The sequence below is a fragment of the Equus quagga genome, chromosome 1 (assembly GCF_021613505.1).
Source record: "Equus quagga isolate Etosha38 chromosome 1, UCLA_HA_Equagga_1.0, whole genome shotgun sequence".
Taxonomy (NCBI): Eukaryota; Metazoa; Chordata; class Mammalia; order Perissodactyla; family Equidae; genus Equus; species Equus quagga.
In genome coordinates this window covers 152,254,391-152,277,166 of record NC_060267.1, presented here as the reverse complement: position 1 = coordinate 152,277,166, position 22,776 = coordinate 152,254,391, and the positions used below count along the sequence as shown (strand labels likewise).

General features: G+C 43.7%; 1 protein-coding gene across 1 annotated transcript; it reads left to right on the top strand.

Annotated features, from left to right (window-relative positions):
- Nucleotides 1-555: 555 nt before the first annotated feature.
- On the top strand, nt 556-21,628 carry TGFBR2 (transforming growth factor beta receptor 2). Its single transcript, XM_046640015.1, has 5 exons — nt 556-598; nt 917-1,788; nt 3,461-3,602; nt 15,957-16,084; nt 18,960-21,628. The coding sequence occupies exons 1-5, from the start codon at nt 556-558 to the stop codon at nt 19,137-19,139; spliced, it is 1,365 nt and encodes a 454-aa protein (XP_046495971.1). The 3' UTR covers nt 19,140-21,628.
- The last annotated feature ends 1,148 nt before the right edge of the window (nt 21,629-22,776 follow it).

The following is a 22,776-nucleotide window of genomic DNA, read 5'->3' as shown; positions in this document are numbered from 1 at the left end:
GCACATGAATCAAAGTTTGACATACAAGACATTGCACTTAGATAGCTGGTGCTAAGGACACTCCTTCATTAACCCACGGGGCCTACTTTAATGGTCCACATCAGAAAACTAGCTGCATTTCTGTCTTTAACTTCTCTCACCTTTGTCGTAACATTTCCATTGTTGCCAGCAAGTATTCTTGTTTTATATAACTCCAAATCACATGCACACTGAAAAGAGGAGTATTGGGTGGATATAAGGTAAATAACTTCCAACGTTTCCACAGACTCGTCTCCCCACCGCTGAGAGGCACAGAGCTGATGTTTAATGGTAGCCTGGATGTTGATCAGGACATGACAAGTTGGAGTTTAGAAAAGAGCAAAGACCATGGCGGAACTGTGGCAGTTCTGTTTTTACCGGATACCATACGTGCGAGCTTTTTGGAGGCAAGAGTTGTCATACCTTCTGTATTCCCAAGCCTCCTGCAATGCCTTGAGCTTAGTTGTCCATTTATTCAAGACTAATTGAGGATCTGATGTGTGCTAGGTAGTGTTTAGAGCAGTGAAGAAGAAAGACATGGTCCCTGCCAGCGTGGAGTTCTCAGTCTACTGGGGGTGGGGTAAGTAGAGAAAGACAGATATGAAACCAGTAAGTGGAGTCATAGTTATATAATTTTCATTGTGCTAACTTGTTCCATAGGAAAAATGTAGAGTACTATGAGAATATATAATGTAAAACATTTTTCCAAGTTTTCCCGGATTTCCTTTAGGGAGCAACATTTAAGCTGAAGTTTGAGGGAAGAGTAGGGGAAGTTGAATGGATGGCCAGAGGTAGGGAAAACTGGACAAGTGCAAACTAGCAACCATCCCTGGAATAAACACTCACAACATATTATCCACAAAAGCTGTGTTGATGTTAAAACTTACAGATGCCTGAGGTGTGGACCCATTTCCTCAGGGTGCATGCCTACTCATCCCAACTCTTCTCCCTTGTTTTGTTTCCACATCAGAATATGCCACCAACAACCCTGACTTGTTGTTAGTCATATTCCAAGTGACAGGCGTCAGCCTCCTGCCACCGCTGGGAATCGCCATTGCGGTCATCATCACCTTCTACTGCTACCGCGTTCACCGGCAGCAGAAGCTGAGCCCGTCCTGGGAGACCAGCAAGCCACGGAAGCTCATGGAGTTCAGCGAGCACCTTGCCATCATTCTGGAAGACGACCGCTCCGACATCAGCTCTACGTGTGCCAACAATATCAACCACAACACAGAGCTGCTGCCCATTGAGCTGGACACCCTGGTGGGGAAAGGTCGCTTTGCTGAGGTCTACAAGGCCAAGCTGAAGCAGAACACTTCAGAGCAGTTCGAGACCGTGGCAGTCAAGATCTTTCCTTATGAGGAGTACGCCTCCTGGAAGACAGAGAAGGACATTTTTTCAGACATCAACCTGAAGCATGAGAACATACTCCAGTTCCTGACAGCTGAGGAGCGAAAGACAGAACTGGGAAAGCAATATTGGCTGATCACCGCTTTCCATGCCAAGGGCAACCTACAGGAATACCTTACACGGCATGTCATCAGCTGGGAGGACCTGCGCAAGCTAGGCAGCTCCCTAGCCCGGGGCATTGCTCACCTGCACAGTGACCACACCCTGTGCGGGAGGCCCAAGATGCCCATTGTGCACAGGGACCTCAAGAGCTCCAACATCCTCGTGAAGAATGACCTGACCTGCTGCCTGTGTGACTTTGGGCTTTCCCTGCGTTTGGACCCGACCCTGTCTGTGGATGACCTGGCCAACAGTGGGCAGGTAGGTTAGACCTGGATCCCCCTTACCTCTTCCTGGTCCCTCCCTACCTCTTGATCCATATCGCATGCCTCTTGTCTCAAACAGCCCTACACTCTGGACCCTTGTCGAGGGAATCTAGCCAAAGTAGGGAGTTTATCCTGGGCATGCCCCACTCTCTCCAGTCAGGGTGCCTTTGCTAATGAACAGCATTTCTCCTCTTGTTTCTTCAAAACCTCCCCAATTCAAGATAGATATTTTTTTCGTTGACTCAATCTTCATTTCTCTGCGATTTGCAAATTATTTTTCTTTGCTTCAAGCACTGTTAGTACTTATCTCCGTTTTTTCCTCTCTTAATGGTTGTACTTAGCCCTTTCTACTGTGCTATTGGTAGTCATATTGGTTTCCTTTTACTGTTCTAGAAGACAGTCTCCTTGATGTCCAAATCCATGCCCATTTGATCACATCTGGCACAATGCCTTGAACAATGCAGGTGACCAATAAGTATTTGTTGAGCGAGTAACAGACTGCATGAATGAACAGTTCTACTTTTGAAGCATCTCACTGATTGAAATAGAAACTTTTTTGGCTAAGGAGCTATTGGAAAGTGACTAGAAATTTCCAAGATATCTTTTATGAACAGTGGGGCCCATGTTTTCACACACTGGAAGCTTGACTGTGGATTAGGGTGGTGTCTTGAGAGCACCGTTATTTCCTCTAACCAGGTGGAGAGACGTGCTTCTGAAGCATTTAATCACAGCTCAGTCAGCCCTCTGGGTCCGTGGCTGCCCATGTAGTGTTGAGGTAAACATGTTGAAACACTGCGGATTCATGTGCCAGGGTAATGAGTCATGCAATGACCTATTAAAAAGAAAATTTTCTTCTCATACATGCCAATAAGGAACATTCCTTGGGATGGTAATATCAACTCACTTAACCTTCCTTAGATCCTTGGGAAAATAGAATTTTGTTGTTATTTAGTCAAGCTATACATGCTGTAATTTCAAATATTTAATTGATTTCTTGGCTAGAAGTATTTTTTCTTTTTTTCTCTGGATCCCAATGTTTTCATATTATCAGTCATTGTCAAAATAAAATTATATAGCATGCCCTTAAATTATAAAATGATTCAGATTTGTCGTTTTACTTTGGAAATACTTTCATACAATTTTTAGTACAGATTTTTATGAAACTATACTACACCCTTGGCACACTAGAATGTGCCATGGGGTAAACAAAGAAGATTAAGATGGTCCTTAAGTGACCAAAACTAATGATGATAATTAGTATTATTAGTTTCACCATAAATCTTGGAGTTTCAGGAATGAAAAATATTTAATTTGCAAAAGCAAAAATAAACATCTAAAGTATCACAGATGTTGTCTCCTAGGTTATCTGCAAGGATGTTATTGTATGATATGATGACATATATATCATGGGACTAGATGAGATAGATCTGGGGGTTGGCATTTCCTTATTTTGGCATGCTTTGTTCGTATTCTTTACAGGGTTTTCAGGGAGAAAACACGTATTTTTGAAAATAATTATGTAAGCTCTGCCTTTCTGTGCCAGTCTCATTACTTCGAAGGTCATTGTGCTTTTTAAAGATCATCTGTTCATGTAGGGGACAAACGTCAGCTATATTTTGAAAATAAAAATGCAGCTGGAATTAAATGATGGGCTGTTTTTGCTTTAGGTGGGAACTGCAAGATACATGGCCCCAGAAGTCCTGGAGTCCAGGATGAATTTGGAGAATGTTGAGTCCTTCAAGCAGACAGATGTCTACTCCATGGCTCTGGTGCTCTGGGAAATGACATCTCGCTGTAACGCAGTGGGAGGTACGTATGGACCACCATCATGGTGCAGTGGTGGATGCTCCTTTGAATGATGTCATGTTAGTTGCTTCAAGGGTGATTCCAGGATTACAAAAGAGTTAACCCCACAGTGAGAGGTAGTTGAGATCTGGTAGTGCACAGCCATTCCAGAATGATTTGGAACTGTGCTAAAAAAGCCTAGGTTTTTAAGCTGAAAGCTGTGTTTGGAGCATAAATCATTTTATCTCCTTTCTTGAAATATAATTACTTTTCTCTTGACACCTCTCTTCACAAATATTTAAATATCTTGCAAGAGACGAACACTGCTAATATTTATAAGAATTATTTCTACTTATCAAATGGATAATATTATTCAGAAAAGTATCTGATTTTTGTTTCTTTTTGTATTTTAAGATTTTTGAGAATTGTGTAGGAGATGAATTTGACTCAAAATTACTTTTATAGACCTGACTTTCCTTGTATTGGGCAAAACAAGCAGAATGGTTTGATGCATTTGTTTAGGTTTTAAAAAATCTAGTGAAGAGAGTTTATTGAGGAGTGCAGTATTCTTCATGGGTACAGGGAGGGTGTCATTGTTTTAGAGAGTATTGTCCCCTGATCTTCCTGGACATGAGAATGGCTGAGGTCTACATGCCTTTGTCCTTTTCTGACTCTCCTTGCAGTAGTTTTCATCAGAGTCTTAGCTCTTACATTGGAAATTAATGCATGCCATCCTGGTCCTGACTAGCTGCTGAATCAAGCCAAGCTAACTCCAATTTTGTTTTTAACTCTTTGTTTTGTAATAATTTGAGACTTACCGAATTGTTGCAAAAATAGTACAACGTTTGCATACGCTCTTTACCTGGCTTCCCCTTGCACGAACATCTTACCTAAATCATAATTCAGCTTTTGAAAACAGGAAATTAACATTGGTACAATACTCATAACTAGTCTATAGAACTTACTCGAATTTCCAAGTCCCCAGAAATGTCCTTTTCTGAACAGGAGCCAATCCCGGATCCTACTTCCGTCTAACATCCATGCCTCCTTAGTCTCCTTCAACTTGTGCCAGTTCCTCAGGCTGTCTTTGTCTTTCATGACCTTGACACTTGTGAAGAATTTAGTTATTTTTTAGACAGTCTCTCACTTTGGGTTTCTCTGATGTTTTCTCCTCATTAGGTTGAGATTGTGCATTTTGGGCAAGAATACCACAGACATGATGTTGTGTCCTTCTCAGTGCCTCATTTCGGGGTCACAAGATGTCAGTGTGCCCAATTATTGGTGATCTTCAATTTGATCATTTAGTTAAGTTTTTGCCAGATTTCTCCCCTGTAAAGATACTGTTTTTGTCCACTTGTAATTAATATATATCTTGTGGGAAAGTACTTTGGCCTGTTTCTAAAAATACTAAACACCTGTTTAGTAAGGATACTACACCTGTTTCTCATTATAATTTTACCTGCCAATTTTAGGATCCATCAGTACTTCTTGCTGGCAACAATCATTACTGTAATGTTTGCCTAACAAGTGATTTCCTTTCTTCTCCCTCTACATTTACTAATAAATATTCTACTGTAAGGGAGATCTGCCCTTTCTCTCACCACCTCCTCTTATTTATTCATTTAATTATGTATTTATCTCAGTATGGAGTTGTGGATATTTATTTTATTCTATGGGTATCCGATATCATCAGTATTTATTTTGTTGCTCAGATTGCCACAGCTTTGACCGCTGGGCAAAACTCCCCAACATTTTGCTGGATTTGGTTGGCGCTCTTGCTAGCTCTGATTCTTCCTCCCGTTTAAAACTATCTTAGCTGACTCTCCAGGATGACACCAGGTCATCGCCTCCCATTGCAAACCTTGCTGTACCTTCACCTATGTCCTGGGTCCCTGCATGGGGATAGCACTTTCTATCTGGCTGATGCTATGGTTTTCTGGTTTCCTGCCTAAGATTTCTTCCCCTGCGGCATTTCCAAAAGTAACTTGGTTTTTCCTTCCACAGTGAAATTGGTTTAACCAAAGTTTCAGCCACTGAGAATGATTTTCTGCTTAAAAGCTTTGACACTTCCCAAATGAATCCTGAGACCAGTCTAAGCTGTGTAAGAGATGATGCGGTTGTCATTGCCAGGATAAATTTACCCAGATTTGGGTATCTTTTCTGTCCTTTCAAACTCATTGTTCTATCAGCTTGAGATGGAGGTTGTGTCTTTGTCTTGCCCTCCGTCTGTGCAGTGGGTTTCTTAAGGCCCTGTGTGTGCTCCCTGCTCTCATTGTTATCAAAGACTGAAGCCCTTTCCTGTTGATATTTGCTGAGTGTGGAAGAATTTGGGCTAACGGCAAAGAACTGAGTTCACCAACTTTTACGAGGTCTAAAAACAGATACAGTATAAACAAGTTTTCCCAAGGAAGGAACAGGATCTCATTTGTTCAGCTAGTCTCAAGAAACCTTTCATAACCTTTAGGATAAGAACAGACGGCTTTTGGGGAACCGGAAAGAGGCCATCCTGGTTCTCATTTTGTTTGATCCTAAGCCCACAGCCCTGTTTCTCCCATCTCCGCTTCGGCTGCAGAAGCCAGTTTTATTTATCTGTCCTTGCTTCGGTCCAACAGAAAGCCCTTTACTCGATTAAGTGAAGTGAACTCACATATTAAGCCATTTCTTTTACCTTTTTTAGAAAGCATTGATTGTTTTTCCTTTTGGAAAAAAAGAAAAGGTTTTGGAAACCTTCAAGACAGATTTTTAGCCTAGTCTTAATTTCAGATTTTTCTTTTATACTTAAAGAAAGGTACATAAAACCTGAAGGTAGATGTGGTCCCTCCTAGCTGTTGTAGAAACACACATAGAAAGGGCTTGCTCTCAAGAAGCATGTAGTTTACTGATGAAACAGACATTTATTTTTTCTCCTTTACTTTTCAAAAATTTGTATACACAGACACATTTCTTGCCTTACAAATAAAATAGATAATAATTCCCTCTAGTTGACATTAGGCTTTAATGTATAAGGTCTAAGAAACAAGGCAGGACGTAAAAGGGCTTTTCTTAAGCTTAAACTTTTCTGCCACTTGAAATACAACATATGTAAATACTGTTCTTCATTGACAGTCTCACTTTAAAAAGGAAATGTGGAATATGCTTACCTTAGTACGATGAATTGTAGATCAACATTTTATTTCACAACATAGGTCAACTAACATTCCATTCAGTTTATTCTGAGAAGCAGAACATCTGATGGAATGAGGCAGGGGCAGTCTTGGGGGAGAATGTGAAATCCCAGCTTTCCTGCCTGTGAGTGACTCCATTCTGTTCTTAAGGTTGAGACCAGACTCTCCACATGGAAGCTAAGCCCGGCCCTTGCTTGCCTCTCTAGGCTCGTCTCCAACCAGTGCTCTCATTCTGCATTCATTGTTCGGAACCTCCTGTAGGTCTCATCCCTAGGCTTTGTCTCACGCCATTTCCTGGGACTAGAACACTGAAATAGACTATTACACAGGCAAATGCGGTGGAGTTGTGATTGGCGCTGCAGGAAGGTAAGGCAGGGGGCACAAGGGACTGAATGCCGACATCGGCTAAAGGGAATGCAACCAAAGGATCAGGACTGAGAGTTAGGTCAGCTCTCGAAGGGTCGGTAAGACTCAGAAGTGTCCTCTTCAGTTACTTCCTTATCAGCCAGCCTCTCCTCTGAGCAGAACAGCACAGGGAAACCCAAGAAAGATACAGCATTACCTGGAGAAGCCTCACTCTGATCAGGTGAAAAAATGCCAACATGATAATAGCACCCTTCTAGCCACCTGGTACAGCTCTGTTAGTACAAAATTCCACCTCAGAGCTCAAGGGATGGGTTGTCATAATTGAACAGAGTGGTCAAAAGGGAAAGACTTTCTGGTAGAAGTAGGTTTGGTCCAGATGAGGAAAGCAACCAAGGAATAATAGCTACCCTTACTTGAGCACTTGCCTCATGGGTCAGCGCATTTGATCTACTAAGCACCCTTTAAACTATTGTAGTATTATTAACCCCATTTCACAGATGAGAAAACTGAGGCTTCAGGAGATGGGAAAGTTGTGGAGACAGGAATCAAAGCCCTGTTGTCTGACACTAGCCCACAGACCCTAACCTTCCTAGTCCAGTGCTGGCCTGAGCAATGGAGAACATGTTTAATAAATGGCAGCCACACGCATCATTATTATTATGGATGGAGTGGTCAGTACTACTTTGTGCATCCTGGCCTTTGACTCGAAGCCTTTCAGGAAGTACCATCGCACACTTGAAGAGCAGTCAGTGATGGCCTCACTTCTGAAGGTTTCCACTGATTGATTTTCCTGTCTCCTCCAGGTAAATCTCTGTTAACAGAATCCAAAGGCTGTGAAATTCTGTGGCATGTTCATAAACTCAGTGCCTTAAAGTCTGAGATAACTTCCTTTTCCTTATTTTTCTGAAGATACATTCGTTCATTCATTCACTCATTCACTCAATAAGTATTTATTGAGTACCTATGGAGTGGCAGGCATTATTCAAAATGCTAAGGATACAGCAGTGAAAAAAAGTCTCTGTCCTCAGGGACAGGGAGTCTAATGAAGACCGAATACTCTAGAAAGACGGGTAATGAACAAATAGATACATTATACAACATGGAGGGAAGGAGGTAGATATGGCGATTTTAGAAAGAAAATAACTTGAAGTTAGGGCATAGAAAATGACAGAGGGTATTATTTCAGACACTTGAGTCATCTGAAAGAATAAAGAGAAAAGTCAACAAAACAGGTCTCTCGGAGTTGTTTGAAGAAGAACAAGATAGAAGGAGGTGATTGGTGTGTTCCTGTTTTATGAAGAAAGGGAAAAGTCATGAAATCTCCATTCAGCAAGGACAAACTCGGAGGCTGGTTCTCTTTTACAAAGAACCCTCTGTGGGGCTTTTGGCTTGTTTGGTGTCCATGCAAATGTTTGTGTGGTGTGTGGGAGGCCGACGCAGGCCAGGCTGGTCCCTTTCAGGCTCCCTTTGGCGAGCACAGCAGGCACAATACTCACGTCATCCCCAGCCAAAATGGGCCCACAAGCAGACGACTTCCAAACCCCTAGCCATTTAGGCCTTTGAATATAAGCTGACGCACAGCAGCCCGCCGAGCAAGGATTTAACAAGAGGAGAAACACAAGCCCAAGAATGGCTCCTGAGTGTGTTGTCAGCTGGCTGCCGTCTGTGAGACAGACAGAAAGTACAAATGAGTCAAAAAGAAAAGAAAGGGAGAGAAATAGAAAAAGAAGGGTGAGAGAGAAGCACTGAAGAGAGGCTAGGATGGAAGCGCTTCGTTTTCCTGTGTTTCAGGGGAGGATAATTCGGAAGGCGGATAGTTGAAAACTCAGGAGTACGGCTTCAGGGAAAACCGTCAACAGCTTTGCTGCCTGTTACAATCCAAACAACAGCTGTGTACCAGATGCTGACGTTCAGAGGAACACTGCTGCTGTCCCAGAGACTTGCCCTCTGAGTGTTGCTGACCTGGGAAGGGAGATGCAAGCATAGTCCCTTCCGAGAGCCTTCTGAGAGAAATGGAAAGAAGCTGCAAGGCCCAGGAGCTGGGGGCGGCTTCATCACTAAATATATTGTGGGGACAACAGGGAGAGGGGTGCTGGAATGGACAGCAGGTTGTTCTCGAGCTGTGAAATAAAGAAGTTGCTTAGGGGAGATGTCTGAGGCACGCAGGGAGGTCCTGAGGTGTTCAGCCTCCAGACCCCTGGCATGGGAAGCAGTCCGAGGGTGAGAGAGGGACTTGGTGTGAGTAAATAATTCTGCTGCGTGGGCTTCTGCTTTGGGCTGGGTGTCCCAGACCCTGGAACAAGAATTTGAGTGTAAGTAGTTTCTTTGGGGAGAAATCTCAGGAAATGCCAGTCAGAGAACAGAAAATTGAGTCAGGAAAGGGAAGGAAGCCAGGAAGTGGTGTGTTATCAAGCGGGTCAGCCCTTGGATGACTGGAGCATAATCCTGCTGGGGGCCCTGGATGCAGCGTCACACACGCACCTCAGCATCCACCTTCTGATGCACGAGGAAAGTGGAGTGCTTATCTTCCAACTCTCATCTGTCTGGTTGAGGGCTGCTCCGGAGGCAAGGGTGGAGAGGCCCTCCCCCCCAGATGCCCAGCCTGCCCCACTTGGAGCTGGGCCAGCGTGCATGGAAAGGGAGAGTGCAGAGGGCTGTGTGGCCAGCAGTCCTACAGGAGAATCCTGAGTAATAGTAGAGGGCACATGTGATTTTTCTTATTTTGTGGACATAGAGCTGAGGCACAAAGTGTTGACATCTCTTTTGCAAGTCCTCATATCTAGTTTATGATGACACCAGGGCAAACACAGTTAATAATACTCCTCTTTAGGGTGCATATTGCTAGCACTTTTTTGTAAGTGCTAAACTCAGTCTTATTCTCTAAACTCTTTGCCCTTTTTTCTTAGAGGCATTTCCAAATTTCTTTTACAGATCGTTCTTATTATAGGTTAGCCAGGTAGAGCACTCTCTGAGCTAACCCCACTCACCCCTGAACTTGATTTCTCTGCAGTTCTTCACGGAAGGGAGGCCTGAGCCTGGGTGCCATTTGATTAAATGTGTAAAGAGGAACTCTAGAAAATAGTGCATTCATTCTCTTGCCAGCCATGCCCTGGTCTGATGCCTGTGGTGTAAAATGTGACAGTCTCGTTTTTCCCCACCTCCGCCCCCACCAGTCCCCCTACTTCCAAAAACTCAGAATGGACAAGTGTTTGGGTTTGATAGTAGCTAAGGAGAGTGCTGCCCTTTGTAATTGGTGTTTTTTTGCATGGCTTGTTTAGAAACCATAGTCGTGCAACAGGTCCCATAAGGTTCCCTGTCTCAGGGTCATACGGTCAGGACAGCCTAGCCAAGACAGGGAAAGACACATTTGTCACATTTGTGACAGACGTGTTCCCACTTGGGGCTGCCCCAGCTGTGCTTATGCTAGTTGGAAGAGAAAGAACTCACTGAAATGCTTGGTAGAGAAAAGAAAGCATGAAAGCTTCCGAAAAAGGCAAAGCCATTTCATCAGAGTGACAGTAAGACAGTAGGCAGTTCTGAAGGCGCTTCCCGGAATCCAGTGCACTCTTTGGCATCAGTTTTCTCAACTGTAAAGTGAGGTGTTGGATTCTGTCTTTGAAGGCTCTTCTTCGGTAGTCTCTGTCTGACTAATTTGAAACCCTTAGAATATGTTTAATACCTTCCTTACTTTCCTCTGTCAAGATGCAGCTCATATTCCTTGCAAAACATTGAAAGCAGTGCTGCTCCACGTGTGCGCTGTGAAACATGCTGGTCCTCCAACTGGCGGTTTCACATTTGCAATATGATGAGGACAGAAACTGAGAGTAGGTGTTTAGTACCTTTAGTCATCATTTGATGTTGCCATGACCCCGAAGTGGGATTCATTTTTCTTGTAATTCATTTATATAGTCTTTTACCAAAGCCTCAGTCCCCAATGAATTTGGGGCAAAACCACAGGTCTTTTATAAAAAATAGATTGAGAAGTGCTCATTTATAAACAAGGGAAAAATTTAAGTCACTTTAAATCCCACTGAATTATTCAACTTAAGCCACTTTTGTGAAAGGAACTAGGGTTAGGAGTTGGGGAGAGATTTGCTTTTCTCTGTATCCATTTATTTAGTAATTTTATAGTTTAATTGCATGCATTTCCTAAAGTAAAAGTATTTTAAGCACCAACATGAAAAATAAATAGATAACGATAAAAGATAGGCAGTTTGAACCCAGCGATTTTGCCCAGGTAGATTAAGCATCCCAGCCTCTAGATGCCTGAAACCAGGGGAAGGAAGCTGGAGTTGCAAAGGTCCCAGCCACCAACTTTTTGCTCGTCACCGGCTCTGCTCGATTCTGCAGTACTGTCTGGGTTTCAGTGCATGAGGTTCCATCCTTGGAAGGACTATCAGCGTCCACTTGGCTGGCAGTGGTTTCTGCCCTTTTACCTCCTCGCCCAGGGTTCAGGCTTCCATCCAGGTGTCTGTGGCCATCCCCTTCAGCTGAGTCAACCTAAGCATCCATGGTATTCTGAGAGACTCTGAGAAGAACTGAGGAGCAGTTAAGAAATGGCCGCCAGGAAGGAAGGGCCTGCAGTATAATGTGTGTCAGTGGTCATCCTCCGTGTCCTAATGGAAGCTCCTAGAATGGCATTGCCTTAGCCACAAAAGGGACAAGAAGGCATCGCTGCCTGAGGGTGGGTTTCCTGATTGCCACGATCAAATATCAAAGCTGGTGACTGAGACAAATGGACACACACTGCCAAGCATTAGGTCACCTTTATACACATTACAGGGCATGATAAAAAAAAAAAAATGGGTAGGAGCAGAGTGTTCAAAGTGAGGGAGAAGAGCAAAGAAAGAGCAATTGTAAAAATACATATAAGACAAAAAGCAAACTTAGCTATTTTGGAAAATATATATTAAATAAATGTGACTTTTCCCAGGAGTTGAAGAAAGGTCAGCTTAAAATATGCATACACGAAAGACTACTTTAGCCTGAAGGGACTGGAGCATGCCAGTTCAATGATCAGCCCAGACTTGTCTGTTCTAAACTCAGAAGGAGGCAGGAGGCTCATGGATTCATACTCTTCTAGTCCGGCTCAGGGAGTCAATCCCCTCTCTAGCTCCTTTCAGGCTCTCTTTGACCCCCTTCCCCACACACTCTCCCACAAGGCAAAGAGAGGAAGAAGTCTTCGTCTCCCCTGGGAATAATACGGACTCTCACAACTTCTCAAGGTTTTAAGAAAAGTAGGAAGTAATCCGGTTGAAATTCTCTTTACTTTGGGAAAGAACTGTTGCATTTGTCTTCTTTTCCACAGGAACATCCATTACTTTTTCATTAAGTGGAATACATTCCCACACCTGATGCCCAGTGCCATCCTCTCCCCATACCCCACAGAAACCTGCTTTGGTCCATGCAGAACTTAGAAAAGTAAACACTGTGGTTTATGTGACTCTGAAGATTAGGACTGGAAACCAAATAAATTGGCCCTGGGTTATCACGTCAACTGTAAAGACATTTCCTTTGATCTCAAGGAATCTCAGCCATGAGATTGACACCTGGGGTTGACTCTGATCCTGGCATCTTCCTCCCCCAATTGTGCTCACCCCTCCCCCTCGTGAGCATTGCATTCGCTGTGCTACAGGAATTGTTGATGGGTTGGTACTTTCGGTTTCTTGAGAAGAGGCCACATCAAGGCTTCCTCAGGGTGACTTTGTGACCATGGTCAAATGGCGTCATTTACCTGAGACATAGACCTGGGAGAAAGGAGAAAGCACTTCTTTGGCAGCTGTCTTAGGCCAGCTTTACTAGAAATAGGATCCAACACACAGATTTTTGCAGAGTGATTTATTTTTTTTTTAATGACAGCAATTTTTTTTTCTTTTTTTATGCAGTTTTGGTGAGGAAGATTGGCCTCGCACTAACATCTGTTACTAATCTTCCTCTTTTTTTTTTCCCTCCCCGTAGTTGCATATCCTAGTTGTAGGTCATTCTAGCTCTTCTATGTGGGATGCTGCCACAGCATGGCTTGATGAGTGGTGTGTAGGTCTGCACCCAGGATCTGAACTGGTAACCCTGGGCTGCTGAAGCAGAGCACACAAACTCAGCCACAGGGCCAGCCACTGCACAGTGATTTATTAAGGACAAGGTCTCAGGAGAAGCGAGTAAGAGAAACAGGAAGGGGAAAGAGGTCAGCAAACCAGCAGTTTTGGGAGATGTCTAGCCTCAGCCTGATCGCACAGGGAACTCTGGAGTGTGAATTGCACCAAAGTTATCACCCCCAGAGGCAAGAGGGTTAGACTGTGAAAACTCCCACATTAATTTGTCTTTAGCTACAGGCTGCCCCTGGAGGTGAGGCTGTCATGTTCCAGAAATCTCCAAGCCAGGTAGCTCCCATCAGCCAAGGACAATCCTCCAGAGAAGGGTGAAGGTATGAGCCCTTAGGACTCAACACCTGCGGAGCTGGGGTCTGTGCTCCTGGCTTGCTAAGGGGCATCTAGGCAGGGTGCCAACCACGTCTGCTACAGCCACCACAACAGTTGGAAATGGAGAGTCAGTGGACTGATACATTATCTAAGGAGCAATTTATATCATATACAAATCCTATCTATTACATTGTATTATAAGTATTCATATCTCCAGGCATGGCACTAAGAGGGCGTCCCATTATTTGACTAGATTGGATTTCAAGGTAACTGTTAAGGGCAACATGGAGGTCATTCAATTCAGCCCCTTTATTTTATAGAAGAGGAGAATTAGGTCAGAGTAAACCCTTACTGGGAACCAGCTCTGCTTCTCAGTGCTCTGCTTTTTCTTGAATTCAACCCAGCTCATAATTATCGAATGCCTACTATGTGTAAGGCACAATTTTAGGCACCGAGGAGGGAACTGCAAGACACAAAACACAGCCTCTGCCTTGGGCCTTAGAAATTTACTGTCTGGTAGAAGATAAGAGAACAGCAGAAAACAAAAAGAAGGATATTATGCAAATCAAAATTCAGATCTCTCTCCAAGAGCAGTACGGATTAAGTGCTGTGGGCCCTTGAAGGCAAATGTGAACACACAGAAGGATGGTGTGTGCTTGTCTCGATATGATGGGGGGCCTTCCTCCCAAATTTCCCTATATCTCAAACTATGGAAAAAGAAAAATATCCCACTAGCTCTTCTATTTGGGCAAGGCTGAAGAAGATAAATATGCAAGTAGGGTTCTGGGAAAGGGGGAAAAAATAAATTAACGAGAACAAGCCATCCCTTCTCAAAATGACATTTTGCCTTGAAAGCTTTTATAGTTCTTAGCCTGGAAGGGCAGATTATTGAAAGTCTTACTCATTAAACAAGATGATTTTAAGACTAAAAGTCAAAGGTTCTACTACTCTAGAGAAAAATGTTGAATCCAACCTACTCTCCCCTTTCAGCTCAGACGTATTTTAGCACTGGGAGTGTTTTCTGTCTTTTAAATTGTCCTGTGTGGCACTGATGTGTACATCGGTCTGCCCATTTAAATTAGTGTGTTATTTTCATATTCACCCAGAGTTTATGTGCTGCCACTTTGGACAGGATCTAAGATTCATTCATTCATTTGTTACTCAACAAAGCATTTGTTGAGAGCCTATTGTATGGGAGGCCCTGTCCTGGGTGGTAGGAATACAAGAATGAGAAGAGGGCTCTCAACCTGCCCTCCAGTGCTCACAGTCTAGTTAGATGAGACAGATAAACAGGCGATTATATTAAAATGTGATACATGCTAAATAGAGCTTTGCTCAGCCCATCTGAGAACAACTTAGAGGATGTTCACGAAAGTTTCTGTAAAGAAATTGACCTTAGTTGAAACCTGAAGGCCTAGTGAAGGGAGCACCATACATAGCATGTATCGTTGAAGAAACATTATCTTTTAAAATCTTGTTTGTTGATGTTATTGCTAATCTGTCTCTTCTGTCATCCGACTAAAACAGTATTTCTCAACTCTTTTTTCATCATGGCTTTCGAAAGGAGGCTTTTAGACATTTTTTTCTTAATCCCCACTCCTCCTAAATTTTTTTCCTTGTGGTAAAACATGCATAACATAAAATTCCCCATTTTAATCATTTTTAAACTAGCATTAAGTACATTCACAATGTTGTTCAACCATCACTGTTATCCATTTCCAGAAATTTTTTATCTGCTCGACCTGAAACTCTGTACCCATTAAATAATAACTGTCCATCTCTCCTCCCCCAGGCCCTTGGAAACCACTACTCTACTTTCTGTCTTTATGTCTAGAATTAGCCTATTCTAGGAACCTCATATAAGTGGAATCATACAACATTTGTCCTTTGGTTTCTGGTTTATTTCTACCAGAATGTTTTCAAGATTCATCCATGTTGCAGTATGTGTCAAAATTTGAATCCTTTTTATGGCCGAATTCCCTCATGAAATTTTAACACCACATGTTAAGTCTGTTTATGTACTGTGGACCTTTGTAGGGCCACAGACCATTGTAATATGTAAGATTTTTCCACTTCCCAAGAACTGATTTTGCCCCCTTGGGGCAATGTCACCCCATTGAGAATGCCTGTGTTAAAATGTGAGCTCGGTGACCTTGTTGGTCTTGTTCTCCACTGTGTCCCCAGCTGTTAGCACAACACCTTGAGTATAATAAGCAGTCGACAATCATTTGTTGATGCTTCTCAAGCTCCTTCCACAACCACTCTTTCCTTTACTTTAATCCACTGTTATTAAAAATTGCTCTTAGAGTAATCACAGATATATCTTGACTCTCAGTGCCTCATGCTGCCCAGCCAGACATCTCAACGTGTGTATTTGTCCCGGCTGTACACACCCTTCTCAATGGCCTTGTGTTTGCCTGCTTTCTTAACAGAAGTGAAAGATTATGAGCCTCCATTTGGTTCCAAGGTGCGGGAGCATCCCTGTGTCGAAAGCATGAAGGACAATGTCTTGAGAGATCGAGGACGACCAGAAATTCCCAGCTCCTGGCTCAACCACCAGGTAAGGAGTGACTCTTTTGAGGGGTGAATAAGATTCTTCTGAGGTAACCTCTTAGGTAGGAGACAATTCTGGAATCTTGGGCTTCAATCTGATGCTGTTAGGTTTTGTTTATAAAGAAGATTCCAGTGAAGTGGGGTGACCCTGTTATGGTAAGTTCCAACAAGTAGGTAGATACAGCGTTCAAAGAGGGCTTGCAAATAATCATTTGAAAGGCATTTGTCACACTATCCAAGCCCTTTGGTTCGGGGTTAAAATTCTGTTTGTAGCCTCGGCCACTCGCTCTCAAGCCTTTACATAGGGAGTTTATGTTTTCTTCCCTTCTGGTTCCAAATGTTTTCTTCTGGGAATCTTCAGCTCTGGAAGGAAATAGTTAGCAGAGTGAGAAATAAGCAGAGTTTGTCAGCCAGCTGGACTGAGAGGCGACTGCCATGTGCTCAGGGTCACGTACAGGCCTTTGCAGGCTGTGCACACAGAGCTGGGAGAGAGGAGCCTAGCTCCCCACTCTGAAATGAAAGAAAGCAAAGAGGAATAGAAACATGCAAGTGGCCAAACAGGAAATCTGTCTTTTGAGAACATCCTAATGGCTTCTTATTTTTTCTTTTCAAGAAATGATAGCTAAGGCCATCCAGAGCAGGGCAGTGGTTCTGGACTTAGAGGGAAACCTGTCCAAATTCTTTGTTTGGGGGCATTTTTTTGCAGGCGATGGTCAGAGGAAAAGAAGAAAGTGATAGTTTATGAGAGGGAGAGGTCTATCTGAGATGCCCAGGAAAGATCTGGAATGAAGAATGAGAGGGAACGGGGTACCCCTATCTCACTGGCCAAACTGTTCTTTCTGCTGAGTAGAACCTTTCATTGCCTCCTTTGGGTGAATTCCCTTATCCAGTGAAGGCTGGGGCTAAGTCCGAGGTTTTCCTAAGGGCAAGGCAAATTCAGATAAGAAACAGAAACAACAAATCAGGCGCAATCGGGAAGACAGATGGAGCAGGAAGCCCAGTCTGTGCCAGTCCTGGCCTGCAGCCACATCAGCAGACAGACCCTGACGAAGTCGGGGCAGAGCATGAACCAGGCTGCCGTAGTTCGGCGCTTCCCCAGGGTTTCGGGCAAAGCCTTGTTGACTCTGAAAATGCAAGACTGTTTTGCGTCAACTCTGAAATCAGAAGCACTAGTGTTATTTCTTTCAAACTCTGTTGCCGCCTCCATTGTAGCATTCTTGTAATGAAGCCATTATTCATGATGATAAAATTCTGAAAAGAATTTGCATAATACATTTTTTCTCTTAATGAGATTTGTTGCCCTATTGATTTCAAGTTAATGCTTAATATTTAATTTAATTTACTGCCTGTAATTACAGTGCCAGAATAAAATAAATGTTACTTGTGTACCAACAATAACACCCCACTCTTAACAGGACCATCAATCAATACCGTCAATTAGGTGAATTATGCAATTAATTCAACATCATAAACTCAGTCTCAGGGCGGGAACGGAGGCAGAGGCTCCTAGGTGTGTTGGGAAAGTTGTTGGTGTGAGATGGTGGACAGGGCAAGTGCCGGCTCTGGAGATGCATTGGACTTTATCCATCCCACCTGGGCCGCTGGTGTGAGGGATCCCCAGTGATGATGTGGAGCCTCTAATGAGCAGGAGCACACTCTGTTACCGCCTATTGGACTTTCTATTTAAGCCCTGCCTGCTTTATTTCCAAAAGGGGCTTGAGATGATAACAAAAATATTTGCAATGGAAAATAAAAATTAAGGCTGTGAGAGAAGACCCCTGCCACCATACTGGGCAGCATCTCCTGATGGGCCTTTCGAATGGGGCCTTTGTGGGCCTAGGGTGAACCCTCTGAAACGGTCTAGTTAAGCACTTCTGACCTACAAAGACAGCTGTTTCATAGGGCCCAGTCTGCTGTTGCTGGAGAGGAGAGGGGAGAAACAGAGGGCATCTTTGGCAACTGTTGGAGGCTGCTACTGAATTACTCCCCAAAACATGTGGACTTTACAAAGTGAAATCAGACTAATGCCTGGATTTCACTCTGCCTGGGGTATTCAGCCCTGTTTAAATAATAATGTGTATATGATTCCAACTATAGGACACTCTGGAAAAGGCAAAACCACAGAGACAGTAAAAAGATCTGTGGTTGGTTGTCAGAGGCTCAGGAGGCAAGGAAGGAGGGGTGACTGGTGGAGCGCAGAGAATGGTTTAGGGCAGTGAGCTTCTTCTGTGGGATACTATAATGGTGGATCCATGTCATTATACATTTGTCCAAACCCATAGTGTGTGCCCTTATGTGAACTGTAGACTTTGGTTGATAATACTGTGTCAATGCTGGTTCACTGATTTTAACAAATGTCCCACACAGATGCAAGATGTTGATGGTGGGGGAGGTTGCGTGTGGGGGGAGAGGGCTATGGAAACCCTCTGTACTTTCCGCTCAATTTTGCTATTAACCTAAAACTTCCCTAAATAATAAAGCCTAGAACTGCTCTAAAGAAAAAAAGAAAAGAAAGGTGTGAAACGGTGTTAGGGGCCACTTCATGGGAATTTTCAGGTATTGGGAATGCTACTGTGCCCCAGAAGCCTACTGGAGGGTCCTTGTGCTGTCTCTCCATTTCACGACTTACTGTGATCAAATGGCACCAGAGCAAATAGGTACAGCTGGTTTCCAGGACATGCACAGCCACCTGCTCAGCCCCTGCTTTCCACATGCAACTGGCGGGCCTCATACAGGGAGCACCCGGTCAGAACACAGTCAGTGCACAGCCTCTTTCGCACCTGGCCTGCACTGCGGGAACTAGGTCAGCAGGCTACTTTGCCCTTCGTAGAGCCCACCAACCCACCAACTCAGAGTCCCTATGGCCTTCTCTCCCCGTGCAGGGCATCCAGATGGTGTGTGAGACTCTGACCGAATGCTGGGACCACGACCCGGAGGCCCGTCTCACGGCCCAGTGCGTGGCGGAACGCTTCAGCGAGCTGGAGCACATGGACAGACTCTCGGGGAGGAGCTGCTCCGAGGAGAAGATTCCCGAAGACGGCTCGCTGAACACTACCAAATAGCTCTTCCGGGGCAGGCCGGGCCAAGTCCAAAGAGGCTGCCCCTGTTGCCAAAGTACAGAGGCAGCAGGAAGCTGCCCCTGAACGATGCTTCCTGGAAAACCAGGGGGTCACTCCCCTCCCTGTAAGCTGTGGGGCTGAGCAGAAATAGCAGCAGCAGGGAGTGGGTGACATGAAGCATTCTATGCCTTTGACGTTGTCATAGGATAAGCTGTGTTAGCACTTCCTCAGGAAATGAGATTGATTTTTACAATAGCCAATAACATTTGCACTTTATTAATGCTTGTATATAAATATGGAATAGCTATGTTTTATATATATCTATATATGTCTATATCTATATATACAGCCATACTCTGGAAAGAGACAAAGAGAAAGATCAAATATTCCCAGGAAGTTGGTTTGATTGGAGAGCTCCAGAGCCAAGCGCAGAGGGAAGGGATCCATGCTGGCATTAGCGCTTGACAATCACCCGTGTGATGGTTCTCTGACTACACGACGGAGGACTTAGCATTGGGAGGGAGGCTCCGTGCCTCAGAGCCTGCTATGGTCCCCTTGCACTCAGTTTTGCAAAATGATAATTCCATGCACGTGGATCCTCTTCTGGCCACGGAGCTAATTATGGTCGCACTGTCTGGGGACCAGATCCTGGGGTTCCTGTGTGCCATTGTTTCTCCTGGACTTTTCTCTTGAGCTTCAAGCCTCATCATTGGTTTGTGACCCATCTTCCTCAGCTAGCTCAGAAACTCCGTCCTATCTCTAATAGCTTAAAAGTTTTGAGCCTCATTTTTTACCTTCACAGGCTGCAGAAAAATCAGAAGGACAAACTTCCCCACCCATGAAATTGCCACACCTTCTACTAATAAGAGATTGTCCTTTTTTTAAAAAAGAATTTCTCCCCACATCTATGTTACTGTTCTCCACTCCCAGCCCTTCTTCTTTTCCTAAAAGGGAGCAAATTTCCCTTCTGGGGTTCATGGTGTTTAATTTTTCCTCATGTTTGGTTTGAGTCTCTAGCTTTCTATGCAAACACCAGTAGGTTCTATCCTTCTGGGCTCCTGAGCGCTCAAGTATATTTTGGCCTGGTGGAAAGGATTTGAGCTGCACAACACTGCCACGGTCAGGACTGTTTCCTCGGGCACTCTGAACATGTATTTTGCTTGGCCAGCACAGCATTTCACAAAATTGAGCCACTTTTTAAATATTTGGAGGTTTTGCAAAAAAAAATCTGGATCCCCAAGTGAGAATAGATAGCAGATGGTTTCCACTTCTCCCCGGTCTGCATCATTCACAAAATGAAGGTGTGGACACTTTGACAAAGCTGCTTCACTTCTCACTGTAAACATTTGCATTTTCTGCCCACCTCCAGCCCAGTCTGGGAATTCCACATACCCCTAACCAGGGTCCCTTGTAAGAAATGTGCATTCAATCAGTCATTCTCTGGCTACATATGATTTTGATTCCCTCCCTCTACCCGTTAAGATTTGAATTTGGCCTGTAAGGGACCTCCTCTAAATGGTCCCAGTTAACTCAAGTCTCTTTTGCTTGTATATTAAGAGCTTTCTCCTCTGCACTGGGGAAGGGAGCCCTTTACTCCAAGAAGCTTTCATAACGGTTACTGGTCTCTCCATCATACCAGCCTTCCCAGCCGTTGCAGAATTTGCTAGTGAGGACTTGAATGTGGGACACAAATCCCATTTGCAATTAGGAAATCTGTGTCCACATGGACAAAAACAAAGAATGAGCTTTAATACTCCATAGGAAACTTGTTAATCCACAAACAAGTGTTAATGCTGCAAATAATCTCTTTTTAAAAAATGTTTTGGAAGCTACTTATTTTCAGCCAAATAGGAATATTAGAGAGGGACTGGCAGTGAGCAGATCAGCTGTGTTTGGATTTTGGAAGGCCTCATCTCATTGGGGTTAAGCAGACATGCTGACGTTTAGGATTGGGTGTAACTTTGAGGCGCCCTGCTCAGTGGGAGTGGGCTGAGGGACTTAAGGACATTTTGGCTGCAATACCATGGAAGGGCCCAGAAATTCTGTGCACCTTAGGGCTCGTTGATGCCATCCCAATAGCTGTTGCTCATTGACCTCTAGTGGTGAATTTCTAGAATACTGGTCCATTAATGGGATCTTCCAAGATTCAAAAGAGCTTTATCACTCATGGGTCATCATCAGTATAAACTGGAATGTTGTGTCAGATGATACTGTGGCTTGTTTTGTTTTTGTTTTTTCTTATTCAAGAAAAAGACCAAGGAATAACATTCTGTAGTTCCTAAAAATACTGACTTTTTTTTACTACTATACATAAAGGGAAAGTTTTATTCTTTTATGGAACACTTCCACAGTACTCATGTATTAAAATAGGAATGTGAATGCTATATACTCTTTTTATATCAAATGTCTCAAGCACTAATTTTCATTCTATGCATCGTTTGTCTTTTATATAAATAAAATGTTTATTAGATTGAATAAAGCAAAAATACTCAGGTCAGCTTCCTGTCTCCTGTTCCTGTTCGTAGTAGCTAAGCCTATTGACCTCACTTGGTTGTTTTGCAGTTTATGCAGAAAAAGTCACAAGACAAATCCTCTCCAACTTTTCCATATTCACTGTCTTTGTCAATGACAGTTTCAGGTCCTTTTTTTTTTTAAAAAAAAGCAATCATTGGAGAAGTTCAATAATATGCGATATAGCAGGTGCTGTTGGTGGCCTGCCCTTTATCCCAGGGCCCTGACGTGGTGTCCTCCTCCGTCTCCCGGCCACCATCTCAGTCTCTCCACACTCCCAGGAGCTGCCCTCATCCCCATGAGGGCTTCTTCCAGGGCTTGGCTCAGCCAAGGCTGCTGCTAAGAGCATATGTTTCTTCTCTTTTCTCCTTTCCTCACAGTAGCAGGCTGTTCACTATCTTTTCAACTCCTGCCAGCTGTCATGCCTCCTCCTTTTTCCTCTCTAGTCAGCCACAGCATCCCCCTTGGGGCTTCTGATTGGCTTACCTGCCTCAACAGATGAACGTGCCTTTGGCAGTTGGCTCCAGGTCATTTCTTGAAGGCCTTCTTGTGACAAAGTATATGCCATTTTCTGCCTGAACTTTGAGCTGCCTGTTTTGGAATCTGAGAGATTCTGTGGCTGCTTCTGAGTTAACAACTGGGTTCTAAAGAGTTAAGGTTGTAAATAGTTACATAGTAGCACTGACATCAGGGTTTCAAAACCTTGGCATTATTGACATTTTGGTTGGATAATTCTTTGGGGAGTGGGCCTGTCCTGTGCATTGTAAGCTGTGTAGTGGCATCCCTGGCCTCTACCCACTAGCTACCAATAGCACCCACCCCACAGCTCTGACAATTGAAAAGGTCGCCACCAATACCGATGTCTCCTGGGGGACAAAAATCACCCTCAGTTGAGAATTAGCTTTAGTCCTCTCTTAACTAGTAGGTTGGCAATTTTAGCGATTACTAATTTTAGTGGTTACCTGCCCCCCACTTACTTGCTATGTGACCTGGGCAAATACTTAACCTCTCCATACCTCAGTTTAATTTTCTGTAAAATGGGATTTTACTGACCTCATCCTATACAAGATACCATTGTGATAAAGAATACATGCAAGGCTTTTGGAGGTACGTCTTGAACTTGGAAAGC

Coding starts and splice junctions, on each gene's coding strand:
- TGFBR2 (XM_046640015.1), top strand. CDS start 556: ATGGTCCCTGCCAGCGTGGAGTTCTCAGTCTACTGGGGGTGGG. Junction 599..916: donor CTCAGTCTACTGGGGGTGGG/GTAAGTAGAGAA, acceptor CAGATGCCTGAG/GTGTGGACCCATTTCCTCAG. Junction 16,085..18,959: donor GCTCCTGGCTCAACCACCAG/GTAAGGAGTGAC, acceptor CTCCCCGTGCAG/GGCATCCAGATGGTGTGTGA.